The 17,269-nt window shown below is 44.9% G+C and overlaps 1 protein-coding gene across 1 annotated transcript in view; it reads right to left on the bottom strand.

Annotated features, from left to right (window-relative positions):
- Positions 1 to 17,269, bottom strand: part of LOC132590767 (autocrine proliferation repressor protein A-like) — a 62,250-nt gene that overhangs the window by 23,912 nt on the left and 21,069 nt on the right. The window contains exon 4 of the mRNA XM_060263688.1: positions 10,999 to 11,118. Coding sequence (XP_060119671.1) covers positions 10,999 to 11,118 — 120 coding nt within the window. The remainder of the gene's footprint in view (positions 1 to 10,998; positions 11,119 to 17,269) is intronic.

The raw sequence follows: 17,269 nt of genomic DNA on the forward strand, positions 1-17,269 counted from the left end.
GGCTTAACCTTCAGGTCAGGCAAGAGAGACAGGGTCTTGTTTAGTGCATGAAAACCGCAGTGCCCTAGTCTACAGTGGAGCAAGTGCACACATTTATCATGTTCAGGAACATTAGATACCTGATCAACTCCCACAGACTCACTCCCCAGCACATAAACCTTATCCACCCTGTGGCCAGTATCCAGTACCTTCTCCCCCCTCAGCACTTTACAACATTTGCGAGAGAACAGAACATCAAACCCTTGGTCATCAAGAGCACTGACACTCAGTAGATTAGATTTTAGAGAGGGTACACACAGTACATTTTTTTAACTGGCAGCCCAGAGAAGGAAAGCTAACAGTTCCTTCACACGCCACAGTAGCTGTTGAGCTATCAGCCAGCTGCACGTGGGAGAGTTTGGAAGCTTGAAAGTCTCGCAACAAACCTCTCGAGTTACAGATATGGCTAGTCGCTCCTGAGTCGAGTAACCACGGCGATTCAGCACACGCTGCAGACGTCACCAGCCGAGCTTGCTCTTCACAGCTGCTCCTGGAATGCTGACTCCTCTTCCCCTGCCGTTTCTGTCGTCCAACTTCTGTGCAGAAATGCAGGAGGTGAGATGCAGATCTACACCGGTAGCACCTCCTCACTGCCAAAGCTCTCGGCTCTGCCTCCGCCTTTGGCTGCTTGGCAGCAGCTGCACAAACAGGCACTCCTCCAGACGGATGCTCCCCAGCCGACATTCCTGGACAGGCAACAGCTGCCGCTCTCTCCTGGAAATCATACAGATGAGCGCAGACGTACTCCATAGTTAGAACAGCTGCATTCACAGTCTCCAGGGCAGTAACGAGTGGGGAAAACTCCACAGGGAGAGAAGATAACAGGATGAACACTCTGTCATCCTCTGCAATCACTTTGCCACAGGTTTCCAACTCGACAAAGCAGTCGGTCAGCTCTTTGATATGCTTCCTCACACACACACCGGCCGGCATGAAAGTGTGATACATTCTGCGAGTCAAGCCCATTAATGAGCCCGCAGTTGTTTGCATGTAAACTCCTCTCAGAGCATCCCACACTTCCTTGGCAGAGTCCTTGCCCCGAACATAGATTAGCTGGTCGTCTCCGACGCTTAGCACGATGTTGGCAAGTGCCTTTTCTGACAGGACAGTCTCGTTAGGAGTTAACACAACGGGGGGGTTACTCACATAAGTCCACAGACCTTCACGCTTCAGGAAGAATTCCATCCACAAACTCCACACAGCATAGTTTGTAGACATGAGCTTCTCCACCAGCACGGCAAGCTACTGTTGAGCCATCAGTCCGGCCCCAGCGGACAGCTGGCTGTCGTCCTCCCCCTCGTCGCTCTCGGAAAGAGATAGCTGGAGTTCCTCAGCACCGTCCTCCACGGCTTCTTTTGCCTCCGGCTCCACCTCAGCATCCCGACAGACCTCAGACAGCCCCTGCGCAGCGGAACCTGGCTGGGCCCATAACCCTGTCAGGGGTTCATGTGCAGAGTGCAAAAACAGGGAACTGCCACCAGGTCAATGCAAGGAAAGAATTTGAGACTCACACCAGCACCTAGTGTAAAATAGTGTATTTACAACTATATACAAACAACTTGGTGCGGTGAATAACATATACTATACTGAGAGACAAAATGCTTCGCCAGGAACTCACTCTCACCAGAGAGAGATATTGTCTGACACTGCAGTCCATATATACAATGGTCAGCCAATCCCGGCAGTCCACACAAATGCTGACTCCAGCAGGTGCTTTCCCCAGATACAGTCCAGCTTCAACCGGCCTTCTTCCAAGGTTGCTCTGACCTGAGCTGTCAGAAGCTGTCACTGTAGATCCACCTGCTGCTCCATGCTGCATCCATGCTGTGGACTGAGGACTCATACACTAACAGTAGTCAATCCCATTCACTAGGTTACAGGGAAGGAGAGAAAGAACAGAACAGCCCGTAACGGGCATAAAACAACGTAGACTGTTACAAAAAACACTGGGACACATCACAGTCACTCAAGAACAAAATTTTACAGCAGAAAAAGGGGAACTCACACGTCTTTATTACCCCATTGTGGGCCAAAAGGCCTCCAGAACACCCTGGAACAGGCCGGAACGGACATCAAACAACCTGGGCTGCCACAAAAAATACTGGATTGCATCACTGGCCCTCCAGAACAACATTCTAGAAAATAAAAAGTGAAACTCACAAATCTTTATTATCCCGTTCCGGGTCAAAATGCCTCTGGAACACCCTGGAACAGGCTGGGTCAGGGCTGAAAATGCACCCAGCATACTTTTGACTCCAAGGCCCCTGAACTGTCCTGTCTGGTTTGGTTTGGGGCTTAAATCATGGCCTTAAACTAATGTGGGTCAAGTAGCTGCAGGCTACACAGCCTAGAACGGGCTAAGAAAGGGGCTGGCAGTGGAAGGGTCCCTAAGGGTCCCCCACTCACACATCGGTCAGTTTGTTTGCATTCCAAAAATATTTAGCCAACTAACAATAGAACAGAGATGTCATATTAAAAGGAATAACTGGAACGTTTTATGCACTACTCCACATAGCCAGTCACATCCATTCAGACTAGTGGTGGTTGTCGCAGGTTTTCTAACATAACAAGTTTTCTAGGCTGGCTTGCAGAGATTCTTCTTTAACTGAACATGACAAAAAGTGAACCTTCTGTGGTATTTTCAACCACTTTACTATGCCACTTCTGCAGGACCACCTTAATCCATCTTAATCCACGCAGTGGATCAAAATAGTAAAGCAATGGGGGGATGTCCCTAGTGCACTGTGGATTAATTAATGTGAACAAAACCAGCGTTGTAAAGAATGGCTTTAAATGGTTGGAAAGTTAAATGAAGCACTGTTAGCTGAAGACAGGAAGGGTTAAAAAAAAGTGTACTCTTTCCGTGTTTTGTTTTCGAAAATTTTGTTCTGGAGTGCCAGTAATGCATCCAACCTTTTCTCAGTGATGCTATTATTTCTTGAATGCCCATCCTGTTGTGTTCTGGAGGCATTATGGCTCAGAACACATTAATAAATGTGCTAATAAAGATGTGTGAGTTCCACTTTATCAGTTCTAGAATATTGTTCTGGAGTGTCTGTGATGCATCCCCGTGTTTTTTTGTGGCAGCCCAGGTTGTTTGATGCCTGCTCCAGCCTGTTCCAGGATATTCTGGAGGCATTTCGGCTTGGAATGGGCTCATAAAGATGTCTGACTTCCAGTTTTTCTTTTCTGGAATCTTGTTCCTCAATATCTGTGATGCATCCCAATGTTTTTTTGTGCCAGGACTGAACAGGGATATTGGTTTTTTATCTCATTACAGATGCTAAACCCACTCTCAGAACTTCAAGAACAGAATGGAGAGGGGAATTGCTGAATTACATACTATTATGAAACTTGGAACAAACACCTCCCCAGGACTGAACAGAGATGTTGTTTTGTTTTTTTATCTCATTACATATGCTGAATCCACTTTCACCAAGTATGGCGATATATCCATAGCATTCCAATGTATTTCTCTTTTAGGATAGTGTATCAGAATAATGCTTTTGTATTGACATACTCAAACAAGGGATATTGTCTGTTTTACATACCCATCTTCCACTATATTTTAATGTATATTTTTCCTAATGGCAAACTAGAATGATGTATATATTTATGTTACATGCTAAAAGGTAAATTAGTTGGACAGGAAAAACTGGGAAAGAAATGCCTTCTTTTTGACCCAGGTTTATTAGTAATAGAATAATTAACAAGCATTCTCACATTCTGACATGTTACTGTTTTATGGTTTCCCACACTAATGCAACTGAGATCAAAGGTTTTCTGAATTTGTTAATTTCACTATTCTGCTATTGATTTTTAACTTTGTACCACTTGGCATTCCAAACCCCACCAGCTATATGAGGCTCTGCTTACTGTACCTCATTCCTCGTCTGAAGAAGTGTGCATGCACACGAAAGCTTACGTTCTGAATAAAACAAAGTTGGTCTTAAAGGTGCAATCGACTCCTATTTTGTTCTGCTAGTTCAGACCAACATGGCTGCCTATTTGGATCTATCTGCTTGAAAAGAGTTCCTTTGAACAGTCTTGAGAAACTATCATTTATTGCTTTATGACCTTTAATTGAACAGGGGTTTGTTTACTTTGTATAAAAAAACCAGGCCAAATTCATACCTTAAGTATTCAACCGTGATTGGAATGTCTGTCTCCCTCCATCCTCCAATATTCATTGAAGGGTATATCTCAAATAAACCTTCACCGGTCTAAATACTTTTATTTGCATATATTATTTATACTGGACTCTATAATCTACTTTCTCTTTATGTCCCCACTACTCCATTTGCCAGACTGGAGAAAACATTTATCTCTTTAAATCTCTTACAAACAGATGGGTGGCAGCTCAGAGAAGAATTTGCATTTAAATGTTGCTTTATCCCCTCATTCCATGTCTATTTGCCTTCCTTTCTTCTTTTTTTAATGCTTTGCACCCTCCCTTCCCCCCTCCCTGCATCGCTTTGTTGAAGCTTTAAAAACTCATATGCACATTTTGCTGCTCTCAGAAATCTGATGTTCATTCTATGTGGCTCTTACATTGAGCAAGTTTGGCCACCACTTATCTACACCAAGCAAAAACCATGAAGTTGGGTTACCACCTCAGAGAATGTAAAGGTTCCAAAAGGTTGGTGTGTGTTTGTGTGTGTGGTGGGTGTGGATAAGGGGTGATTTGGAATTCCCAGGCCTGTTGTCCTCCTCAACCGCTATTTTCAGGATTGGAAATGATCCTTTTTATTTATCTTCACAGAGGTCTGAGAAGAGCAGAACAGAGTAGAGCAGCTCTCATAGCTGAGACAGCTGGAGAAGTTGCTGGAAATTTCTGAGTTTTAGAAGACTTCATTCTGAGCTTTGTGGGGCTGCCTAAAATTCTGAGGTGTGATAGCTGGGGAACTGCTGTTTATTTGGTCTTTGTTTGCTCTTTGTTTGGTTGAGTGGGCTAAAGGAGAAAGAGATTGAGAGTGATAGCTGCTGATTGCTGAGGAGTGCCTCTGCTCCACCCTCTTTGCATTTTAAGCTGCGCCTTGCCAAAGGCGCGAGCTGAAGGGCGAGAGCTAAAGGGCTCTTGGCCTGTGGCTCTGCGCCTGGGGGCTTCCTAAGGACCAGGAACCCAAATCCCCGATTTCCTTGTTCTCCCAATAAGGTAAGTTGACCCTCCAGAAGGGGAGCCACTTAAACAAACAGCATTTAAAGAGGACTGTATATTTAAAATATATATATATATATATATATATATATATATATATATATATATATATATATATATATATATATATATATATATATGTAATGAAGATTTATTTATTTATTTATTTATTAATTTCATTTATATCCCGCCCTCCCCCACCTTGGCAGGCTCAGGGCGGCTAACAGCAATCCATAAAAACACACCATAATAAATAAAACATTAGAATTACATTATAGAACAATAAAACATTAAAACATTAAATTAAAACCAGTCTAGTAGATACAATTATACTGCGGTATAGATCTTTGGACCGCATTGGCGGATCTTTAATTACCATTTTTCTTAGCAGTCCGAATATGCTGATTTAAAAAGGATGGTCTTGCAGGCCCTGCGGAACTGTTCAAGGCTCCGCAGGGCCCGCACCTCCTCGGGGAGTCGGTTCCATAGGGTAGGGGCCGCGATCGAAAAGGCCCGTATTCTGGTGCTCTGATATTTAACTTCCTTCGGCCCAGGGATAGTCATTAAGTTTTTCCCCGTTGACCTCAGTGCTCTCTGGGGTTCATATGGGGAAAGACGGTCCCTCAGGTAGGCAGGTCCTCGGCCATATAAGGCTTTAAAGGTAACGACCAACACTTTGTACTGGACCCGGTATATAATCGGCAGCCAGTGCAGTTCACGTAGTCCCGGCCATATATGCTCCCGTTTCGGGAGTCCCAACAACAGCCTGGCCGCCGCGTTCTGCACTAGCTGCAATTTCCGGGTCCGGCACAGAGGTAGCCCCAAGTAGAGGGCGTTACAGTAGTCTAGTCTTGAGGTGACCGTTGCGTGGATCACTGTTGCGAGGTCCCGGCGCTCAAGGAAAGGGGCCAACTGCCTTGCCCGCCTCAGATGGAAGAATGCTGACTTGGCAGTGGCTGCTATCTGGGCCTCCATCGATAATGAAGGCTCCAGTAAAACACCCAGACTCTTTACCTGGCGCGCTGCTTTCAATGGCGCACCATTGAATGCCACCATTGAATGAAGATAGAATGCCAGCAGGAGGTTGGGGGCTTTCCAGTGTTTTGCACTGAGTGTCACATGTATGACTATCTGCCCAAAGGACAGAAGTCTTGGGTGTGTGCTCGATCAAGCAGCTCCTGGTCCTCAAGGAACAAGTTTGTACCCTTGAGGCCGAGGTGACTGCCCTGCAGAAGCAGAGACGGTCAGTTAGGCACTTGGGGAAGACTCTCGGGGGCGTATTAGATGATCCCTACTCTGAATGTAGCAGCCCCGTTGCTGCCAGAGAGTGTGAGGGTCAAGAGGGAACAGGGCACCGTGCTGAGGATAAGGGGAATGCACCCTCAGAAGGTACCTCTTCTTCGGTTTGTGAGCGGGAATCCTTTTGCACCAAGGAACCATCCCTGAGCAGGCGGAGAGGGAGGGGTTTGGTAGTTGGTGATTCGATCCTTAGGCAAGTAGACAGCTGGGTGGCGAAACCACGTACTGACCGTATGGTGACTTGCCTGCCTGGTGCGAAGGTAGCAGACATTACACGTGTAGTAGATAGGCTGATAGACAGTGCTGGGGAGGAGCCTGTGGTCGTGGTGCATGTTGGCACCAACGATGTGGGGAAATGTAGTCGTGAGGTCCTGGAGGAAAAATTTAGGCTGCTAGGTGGGAGACTTAAGGCCAGGACCTCCAAGGTAGCCTTCTAAGAAGTGCTACCTGTTCCACGTGCAGGGCAGGAGAGACAGGCACAAATTAGAAGTCTCAATGTGTGGATGAGACAATGGTGTAAGGAGGAAGAGTTTAAGTTTGTTAGGCACTTTGGATGTTTTCTGGAACAAGTGGGAGCTGTACAAAAGAGATGGTCTCCACTTGTCCCCGGATGGAACCAGACTAGTGGCGCTTAAAATCAAAAAGGTGGCAGAGCAGTTTTTAAACTAAATCTTGGGGGAAAGCCGACAGGAGATGAAATGTCTCTGGTTCGGGAGGACTCGTCTCAAAGAGATGAAGGGTTGGCTGCTATTTTTCTACCAGGTAACAGACCAGAGTTGTCCACTGTGATGGTGACAAACACTATGGACTGTCTGCCAGAGTCTCGAGGTGGCAGGAGGAAGGTGGCGGGCCTAGCTTGCTTGGGAAATTATAGATGTTTGTATGCAAATGCTAGAAGTGTTCGAAGTAAAATTGGTGAATTGGAATATTTAGTGTTGGGAGAAAACATAGACATTGTGGGAATTTCAGAAACTTGGTGGAATGAGGAGTATCAGTGGGACACGGTGATTCCTGGATATAAGTTATATCGGAAAGATAGGGAGGGAAGGGTTGGAGGTGGGGTGGCTCTGTATGTCAGAGAGGATATACGGTCCAGTAAGACTGAGGTCAGAGAATTAGATTCACTTTTAGAAATGCTTTGGGTTGAAATAGAGGGCCCAAAAGGAGATTTACCTATGGGAGTTTGTTATCGCCCACCAAATCAAAAGAGAGAGAACGATTATAATATGATGGAAGGCTTAAAGATAGCAGCTAAACGTAAAAACTGTGTCGTAATAGGTGATTTTAACGACCCGCAGATTGATTGGGTCAATATGTGTTCTGGTCGAGAGAAAGAGATTGAGTTTCTTGATGCTCTCAATGATTGTGCTATGGAGCAGATGGTCTCTACCAGGGGTGGGGCGATCCTGGATTTGGTCCTAAGTAATGCCTAAGACTTGGTGAGAGATGTAAAAGTGATTGCACCGCTTGGGAGCAATGACCATAATGTTATTGATTTCACCGTTTGTATAAATAGGGAGTTGCCCAAAAAGACCGCCACAACCACGTTTAACTTTAAAAGAGGTAAATTCACTGAGATGAGGAGGCATGTGAGGAGGAAACTGAAAGGAAAGGTAAATACAGTCAAAACCCTTGGGGAAGCTTGGAGACTATTTAAAACTATAATCCTAGAAGCTCAGATAAAATACATACCACAAGTTAGGAAAGGCACAAACAGGCATAAGAAAAGGCCTGCATGGTTAACAAACAAAGTAATGGAAGCTGTAAAAGGTAAGAAGGACTCCTTTAAGCGGTGGAAAACCAGTCCAAGTGAGATTAGTAAAAGGGAACACAGTCTGTGGCAAATCAAATGCAAGACTGTGATCAGGCAGGCAAAAAGGGACTATGAGGCGCATATTGAAAAAAACATAAAGACCAATAATAAAAATTTCTTCAAATATATTAGAAGCAGGAAACCAGCCAGGGAGGCAGTGGGGCCCTTGGATGACCATGGGGTAAAAGGATTACTGAAGGAGGATAGGGAAATGGCTGAGAAGCTAAATGAATTTTTTGCCTCCATCTTCACTGTGGAAGATGAGAACTTTTTGCCCGCCCCAGAACCACTAATTTTGGAAGGGGTGTTGAAAGACCTGAGTCAGATTGAGGTGACAAAAAAGGAGGTCCTACAACTGATAGATAAAGTAAAAACTAATAAGTCACCGGGTCCAGATGGCATACATCCGAGAGTTCTGAAAGAACTCAAAGTTGAACTTGTGGATCTTCTGACAAAAATCTGTAATCTTTCATTGAAATCTGCCTCCATTCCTGAGGACCGGAAGGTAGTAAATGTCACCCCCATCTTTAAAAAGGGTTCCAGAGGAGATCCGGGAAATTACAGGCCAGTCAGTCTGACTTCAATACTGGGAAAGTTGGTAGAAACCATTATCAAGGACAGAATGAGTAAGCACATTGATGAACACGGGTTATTGAGGAAGACTCAGCATGGGTTCTGTAAGGGAAGATCTTGCCTCACTAACCTGTTACATTTCTTTGAGGGGGTGAACAAACATGTGGACAAAGGAGACCCGATAGATGTTGTTTACCTTGACTTCCAGAAAGCTTTTGATAAAGTTCCTCATCAAAGGCTCCTTAGAAAGCTTGAGAGTCATGGAGTAAAAGCACAGGTCCTCTTGTGGATAAAAAACTGGCTGAGTAATAGGAAGCAGAGAGTGAGTATGAATGGGCAGTCTTCGCAGTGGAGGACGGTAAGCAGTGGGGTGCCGCAGAGCTCGGTCCTGGGTCCCATGCTCTTTAACTTGTTCATAAATGATTTAGAGTTGGGAGTGAGCAGTGAAGTGGCCAAGTTTGCGGATGACACTAAATTGTTCAGGGTGGTGAGAACCAGAGAGGATTGTGAGGAACTCCAAAGGGATCTGTTGAGGCTGGGTGAGTGGGCGTCAACATGGCAGATGCGGTTCAATGTGGCCAAGTGCAAAGTAATGCACATTGGGGCCAAGAATCCCAGCTACAAATACAAGTTGATGGGGTGTGAACTGGCAGAGACTGACCAAGAGAGAGATCTTGGGGTCGTGGTAGATAACTCACTGAAAATGTCAAGACAGTGTGCGTTTGCAATAAAAAACGGCCAACGCCATGCTGGGAATTATTAGGAAGGGAATTGAAAACAAATCAGCCAGTATCATAATGCCCCTGTATAAATCGATGTTGCGGTCTCATTTGGAGTACTGTGTGCAGTTCTGGTCGCCGCACCTCAAAAAGGATATTATAGGATTGGAGAAAGTCCAGAAAATGGGAACTAGAACGATTAAAAGGCTGGAACACTTTCCCTATGAAGAAAGGTTGAAACGCTTGGGACTCTTTAGCTTGGAGAAACGTCGACTGCGGGGTGACATGATAGAGGTTTACAAGATAATGCATGCTATGGAGAAAGTAGAGAAAGAAGTACTTTTCTCTCTTTCTCACAATACAAGAACTCGTGGGCATTCAATGAAATTGCTGAACAGACAGGTTAAAATGGATAAAAGGAAGTACTTCTTCACCCAAAGGGTGATTAACATGTGGAATTCACTGCCACAGGAGGCGGTGGCGGCCACAAGCATAGCCAGCTTCAAGAGGGGTTTAGATAAAAATATGGAGCAGAGGTCCATCAGTGGCTATTAGCCACAGTGTGTGTGTATATATAAAAAATTTTTTGCCACTGTGTGACACTGAGTGTTGGACTGGATGGGCCATTGGCCTGATCTAACATGCCTTCTCTTATGTTCTTATGAATATTAAATATGGCACCATGAGATCTCCTGTTTTCCCCTTTAATTTAGCAGGAAATATAAGTATAAAGAAATGTAAAACACACCATTAATTAATAACATTAAACAGTAGAGAAAGGGAATACACACACTTTCCACTGGCAGGTCCCGAGGCTGGCAAACCACCTTTCTCCTTTTCCACTGGCAGTGCCAGAGGCTGGCAGACTATCTTTCCCTCCTGACAACTCATCTACACTCATGCCATAGATGGGGAGCAAAGGGGGAAACTCCACTTAAATTGTGGTCTGTGAAATTAAGGAGCAAAACCGTGCTGGAAATGGCTTCACTGCCGATCCAGGATTTTAACTGTAAATGATAGCCAAAAAGCCGGAGCAAGACAGTAGTGAGGCCAGTTTGTAATGTAGATGGTCAAATCTGAAAGGGTAGCATTACTGGATCTTTTGCCCAGTGTAGAATCCCCCATCAATGATCAAAAGCACATAAAAGACCACAATTGACATGGGCTGGTAATCTGGCAGAGCCACATGCAAAATGGATAGACATGCTATGGCCAGTCACATGATATGGGTCAGGCACAAGAAGTCTAAGCCATTTTTTGCTTATCTTTTTTCACGCATGAGCACACTGAGCTACAGATCCAGAAGAACATGCAAAGATTAGGCAATCTTGAATGAGATGGAGTGGACTCCCTGAGTCTGAGAGCCAGCCCTGCAGGAGACAAGAGGTGAGGGTTACCTTGACCATCGGGAATTGCACAAGCCAGTGTGGAGGTGCAGTTGGGTCATTCATAAACCTCCACCATGAATATGCAACTGTATCATATCCGGTGATGTTCTTGTATCCTAAAGGATGATCCTGGAAGATAGTGAAGATATTGGATTGGAACAGAAGCAATAAAAAGAAATATAAACTTGGAATCAGCTTTGGGAAAGGAAATACACCTTTCCTAGTCTGACAGTTAAAAGATATTGGTCCTTTAATATAACTAGTAATAAGGTCCATTATGAAGAGAAATACAGTGGGTGCTAGAAATTTGCTTTGGGTGAGTGTCATGGCCATGTGGGAGGGGGGCGGGGAGGAGAGGCAAAGATAGAGAGAGGCAAGTTATGTTGAGAAGGCAGCTGCTGGGAAGGGAAATTAAGAAGGTAGGGAAATGTGGGGTAGGATATCAGAAAAGGGGTAAACTGAGCAAAAAGGGTTGGGGAAAATGAGGTGGGAATAGATTGCTTTCCATCTCCTTCCCCATCTCTGCAGCCTCTACTAAGAAAACTACAGTCTTTCTCTGCAGTGGGGACCAAAGCAGCTTACATCATTCTCCTCTCCCCCTTTAGATATGCACAACAACCCTGTGAGGCAGGTTAGGTTGAAAATCTGTGACTGGACCAAAATCACCAAGTCAGTTTCCACCTGGGTCTGCCAGACCCTGCTCTGAACTGCCATGTGACACTGGCTGTCATGGGGAGGTTAGGCCAGGTTAGGTTGAAAGTTTGTGGGTGGTCTGAAATCACTCAGTCAGCTTCCACAGTAGAATGCTGGATCTGGCAGACCCTGCTCTGAAACGCTGATGGCCACATCACAGTGGCTGTCATGGGGGGCTGCTGCTGAATAAGAACAAGCAGCCAGGCCTAGTTAAGTCATGCCAGTTGGGTGGCATCAAGTCACCCAGTGGATGATGCCAGGTCTATGGTAGGAAACATAGAGGTGGAGACTGAAGTTATTCTGGTATCACATCTGAACTCCAGATAACAGATCTCTTTCTCCCTGAAGAAAATAAGTGCTTTGGAGGGAGGAATCTATGGCATTATATTCAGCTAGGGTCTCTTCCCTCCCCAAAGTCTAGTTTCTATAGACCCCAGCACAAAATCTCCAGGAATTTCCCACCAACCTGGAACTGGGAGCCTTAGTCAGGATTGGCCCAAATGAGTTCTCTCTCAAAGGCCGAAGTAGGCCTGGAAAGGACTTCCTCCCCCAGCCTTTACTGACAAAAGCAAGCTTGGTAGTAGAGTCGCCAGGTCCAACTCAGAAAATACCTGAGTACTTTGGGGGTGGAGCCAGCAGACTTTCCCATCCCCCTAATAAACAAATAAAGAAAAATACAGCAGTACAGTTCCTCTGAGCACTTCTTCACTTCCTTTTCCCAGCAGCTGGCTGTACTTCATTAAATGAAAGTGAACAGACACACACACTAAAAAAGCAGCCAAAATAAGCACAGTTTGCAAATACATACTTTTGTGATCTTATTGCAGCAATTTACTCACTGGAGCTGCTGAACAGAATCATAGAGTTGGAAGGGACCTCCAGGGTCATCTAGTCCAACCCCCTGCACAATGCAGGAAACTCACAACTACCTCCCCCTAAATTCACAGGATCTTCATTGCCATCAGATGGCCATCTAGCCTCTGTTTAAAAACCTCCAAGGAAGGAGAGCCCACCACCTCCTGAGGAAGCCTATTCCACTGAGGAACCACTCTAACGGTCAGGAAGTTCTTCCTAATGTTGATCCAGAAACTCTTTGGATTTAATTTCAGCCCATTGGTTCTGGTCCTACCTTCTGGGGCCACAGAAAAGAATTCCACACCATCCTCTATATGACAGCCCTTCAAGTACTCGAAGATGGTGATCATATCACCTCTCAGCCGCCTCCTCTCCAGGCTAAACATGCCCAGCTCCTTTAACCTTTCTTCATAGGACTTTGTCTCCAGACTCCTCACCATCTTCGTCACCTTCCTCTGGAACTTGTCTATATCCTTCTTAAAATGTGGTGCCCAAAACTGAACACAGTACTCCAGGTAATGTCTTTTTTTTTTGTTGTTGTTATTTATACTTTATTAAGTTTTCCATAAAGCATATCACGGACATTCATTCCGTTGAATGAACAGAGGCACTCATCCAACACCTTGTGCACCGCCACCACATATTCTCCTAATCTGAACTGCCTGAACTGATCAAGTTAATTAGATGCCGGCGTGCCAGTTCCCCAGCTCAAGAGCCCCCGGGTAAACAAGTCCCAGACTTCAAAATGCAGAGCTTTAAACATTAGATGCTTCTAGAAAAGCCGCCCAAATCTCTTCAAATTGTTGTTGTTGACATTGCCGGCGATATGCTATCCTTTCTTGCACAGCCGAAGCATACATTCCCTCTAGCCAAGTAGTAATTGTGCCGGTGAAGTCTTCACGCCACTGCAGCAGGATAAGCCGCTTCGCAATCATTATCGCACGTGCCGCCCATCTTCGCTGCCAACGAGTCAGTGACCAGGTCGTCGGGAAGTAATTCAGTAATATCTGCATGGCAGAAATAGACTGGTCAATGTTAAGTACCTTTTGCATCCATCGAGCAATCCCATCCCAGAAATTTTTTAACATCGGGCATTTCCACAGCATATGAACCAGACCCGCCTCTGAGCGTAGACACTGCCAACAAGCCGAGGATTCAGCCAAGTTATGCTTATACAGACGAAGAGGAGTCCAGTAAATCCTGAACAAAAGCTTTTGTTGAATTAAAATCAAGCGAAGATCTTTCGAACAATGGCGGAGACCACTACAGATAGCTGCCCATTGAAAAGGGTAAATAGGGCAGTTAATTTCCTCGCTCCATTGACATCGCAAGTCTTCCATAGAGTATTGCACATCTTTTTTCAGACATAGATATAAAACACGGACTGGCTTATTTTGTTCAATTGCATGTTCTAGGGTCTGCAGGAGAGGCGGAGCATCCGGAACTGCCAAAGCGTCTATGCCAAAAGAGGTAGACAGTGAATGCTTCAGTTGCTGGAATTGCAGCCATTGGTTAGCTGGTAACCCAAATACACTTTGTAGATCCTCAAAAGAAAGAAATACGTCCTCGTTGCTGTCTTTAAGCTGATTGAGAGTTAAGAGACCCCTCTGCGCCCACGACTTCCAAATCACGGGCCGTCCCCCTATCTTCACTTCAGGATTGCCCCATAGGGTCATCCGACTATGTATAAAACTGTCAAATCCGTAAATATCACCCAAATATTGCCATGTTTGTCTTGTCGCCCGAATTGATGGAAGAACCGACTCTCCCTGATAGTATGTTGATCCAAGCGCGTTCCATGTCGACAAAGGAGTAAGAACAGCAGTTTCCAAGTTCATCCAGGGAGACTCGACAAAATGTTTAAGTGGGGCCCATCGCTGAATACCAGCCAGCAAGTATGCCCGATGGTATAGACATAAGTTTGGCAAGCCAAATCCACCTCGGTCAAATGGTAACTGTAAGCGTGCCCACGACAACCGAGGGGGTTTTCCCTCCCACAGAAAATTCGCTAATATTGAGTTGATTTTTCGAAACCACTTCTGCGGTATATATTGATGGATACCACGCAACACGTAAAAAAAACGGGGATAGATGATCATCTTCAGAGCATTTATTTTACCCCAAAGCGACAACTGGATAGCGGACCATCGCTCAAGTTCCGGCTGTATTTTCCCTATTACTTTGTTTAAATTTAACGATATGAGCATCTCAGGCTGTTTAGGAATAAGAATGCCCAAATACATAATAAAAGCCTCCTGAACTGAGAACTGCCCAATATCTCCCATCAATGCCGCTTCACCCCCGATCTGTAAAATTTCTGATTTTTGCCAATTAATTTTATAACCGGATAGCCTGCCGAAATTATTTGCCAGTTGCATAATCGCCGGTATCGATATTTCCGGCTGCGTAATGGTGAGCATGGCGTCGTCGGCATATAATAAAATCTTAAATGTCTGTGATTGGTGACGCATGCCATGGATATTATCATTTAATCGAACTGCCCAGGCAAGTGGCTCCAAACAAAGATCGAAGAGAAGAGGGGATAGCGGGCACCCCTGTCTGGTACCGCACCGCAGATCAATTGATGCCGAAAGGTGACCATTCACCCGCACCCTTGACGTGGCAGACTTGTAGATCAGGCACGTCCAATGAAGAAACTCTTTTGGGAAACCCATATATTTCAATACCATCTGCAAAAAAGATCTGTCAACCCGGTCGAAGGCCTTCTCTGCATCTAAGGAAATAAGGAGGGCAAGATCATCTTTCTGAGCATGAATCGCGGCCAAATCCGTGATGAGCCGAATATTGTCTGCACCAGAACGTCCTTGGATAAAACCCGTTTGGGATGGGTCAACCACCGAGGCGATGACCTTTTGAAGACGCTTAGCCAATATTGCCGTCAAGATCTTGTTGTCAATATTTAAAAGTGATATAGGGCGATAACTGGCGCAGAGATGTGGGTCTTTCCCAGGCTTAGGAATTAACGTAATCCAGGCTTCATTAAAATAGCATGATGGCATACCCTGATCAAAAATCGCTTGGTATGTAGCCAACAACTTCGGAGCAAGTTTCTCTGCAAACCGGATATACCATATCGGAGAAAACCCGTCAGGGCCCGGCGAAGAAATAGCTTTAAGTCCGTGAATCGCCTCCTTCACTTCCTCAAGTCTCAGTGGAGCCCCAAGTAGTTCTTTTGCTTCCTCACACAACTGTGGAAGACCCAGAGGACACAAAAAAGATTCCTGAACTGACGGGTCCACCGAAGTATGTCCTTGATATAAGGTCTGGTAGAATTGACGGAAGCATTCAGCAATCCCGGCAGAAGAGACGTGAGGTTTATCATCTTGATCCACAATTTGAGCGATCCATCTCTGCTCTTGCAGGGTTTTAAACTTGGATGCCAGAACCCTACCTTGTCTCTCTCCGGATTCCCATTGCTGTTGTTTGACACGTGCATAAGCAAGTTCAACCTTGTTTGACCTAAGCATATTGAGCTGAAAATTTATTTGCTGAATCTGCCTAAATTGCGCCTCTGAAGGGCTTTGAAACTGTGCATCCCATAGGGCCCGAAGTCTGGACTCAAGATTCGCCTCAGTGCGGCGTTTTTCCTTTTGTTTTGCAGCAGAATAGGCGATAATTATTCCCCTTATCGTTGTTTTAAAAGCCTCCCATACCGTCAAGTAATGTTGAACAGAACCCTCATTAGTGGCGAAAAAGTGTTGAATTTCTGTTTCCATTTGTGCACAAAAAGCCTCATCGTTTACTAAAGAGTTATTAAAGTACCACGATGGGGACTTATCTATGTGTAGCAAGTTGTCCACTTCCATGAGCACCATGTGATGGTCAGAAAGAGTGGGTACTCCAGGTAATGTCTTACCAGAGCAGAGGTAAAGCAATACCATCACTTCATGTGATCTGGACACTATACTGTTGATACAGCCAAAAATTACATTTGCCTTTTTAGCCACCACATCACACTGTTGACTCATATTCAGCATATGGTCCACTAAGACCCCTAGATCCTTTTTGCACATACTACTGCTAAGATAAGTCTCCTCCATCCTATAACCATGCATTTGGATATTTCCAACATAAATGCAGAACATTTATCACTGCTAAAATTCATTTTATTGGTTTTATCTGAGTTTTCCAGCCTGTCAAGATCATCCTGTATTCCAGGGGTTGCCAACGGTAGCTCTCCAGATGTTTTTTGCCTACAGCTCTCAACAGCCCCAGCCATTGGCCATGCTGGTTGGGGCTGATGGGAGTTATAGGCAAAAAAAATCTGGAGAGCTACCATTGGCCACCCCTGCTGTATCCTATTTATCTCTTCTACTGTATTTGCAACCCCTCCCAATTTAGTATCATCGCCAAATTTAATAAACATGCACTCTGTTCCTTCAACTAAATCATTTATAAAGATGTTGAACATCATCATATATGACCCCTAGACCGCACAGTTGTTAATTATGCTTTGCTTAACAGTTGTAATTCTTTTACTCTGTATTGATTGGTTATAGTAATGTTATGCTTATTGTATGATTTAAAAAGATGTTGAACAAAGCAGGTTCCAGGACAGATCCTTGAGGCACTCCACTTGTCACTCTTCTCTAAGAGGATGAGGAACCATTCACAAGCACTCTTTGGGTGCAATCTGTCAGCCAGTTACAGATCCACCTAATGGTAACAGGATCCAAACCATCTTTTATCAATTTGTCAACAAAGATAGGAT

This window comes from Heteronotia binoei, unplaced genomic scaffold, assembly GCF_032191835.1.
Source record: "Heteronotia binoei isolate CCM8104 ecotype False Entrance Well unplaced genomic scaffold, APGP_CSIRO_Hbin_v1 ptg000674c, whole genome shotgun sequence".
Lineage (NCBI taxonomy): Eukaryota > Metazoa > Chordata > Lepidosauria > Squamata > Gekkonidae > Heteronotia > Heteronotia binoei.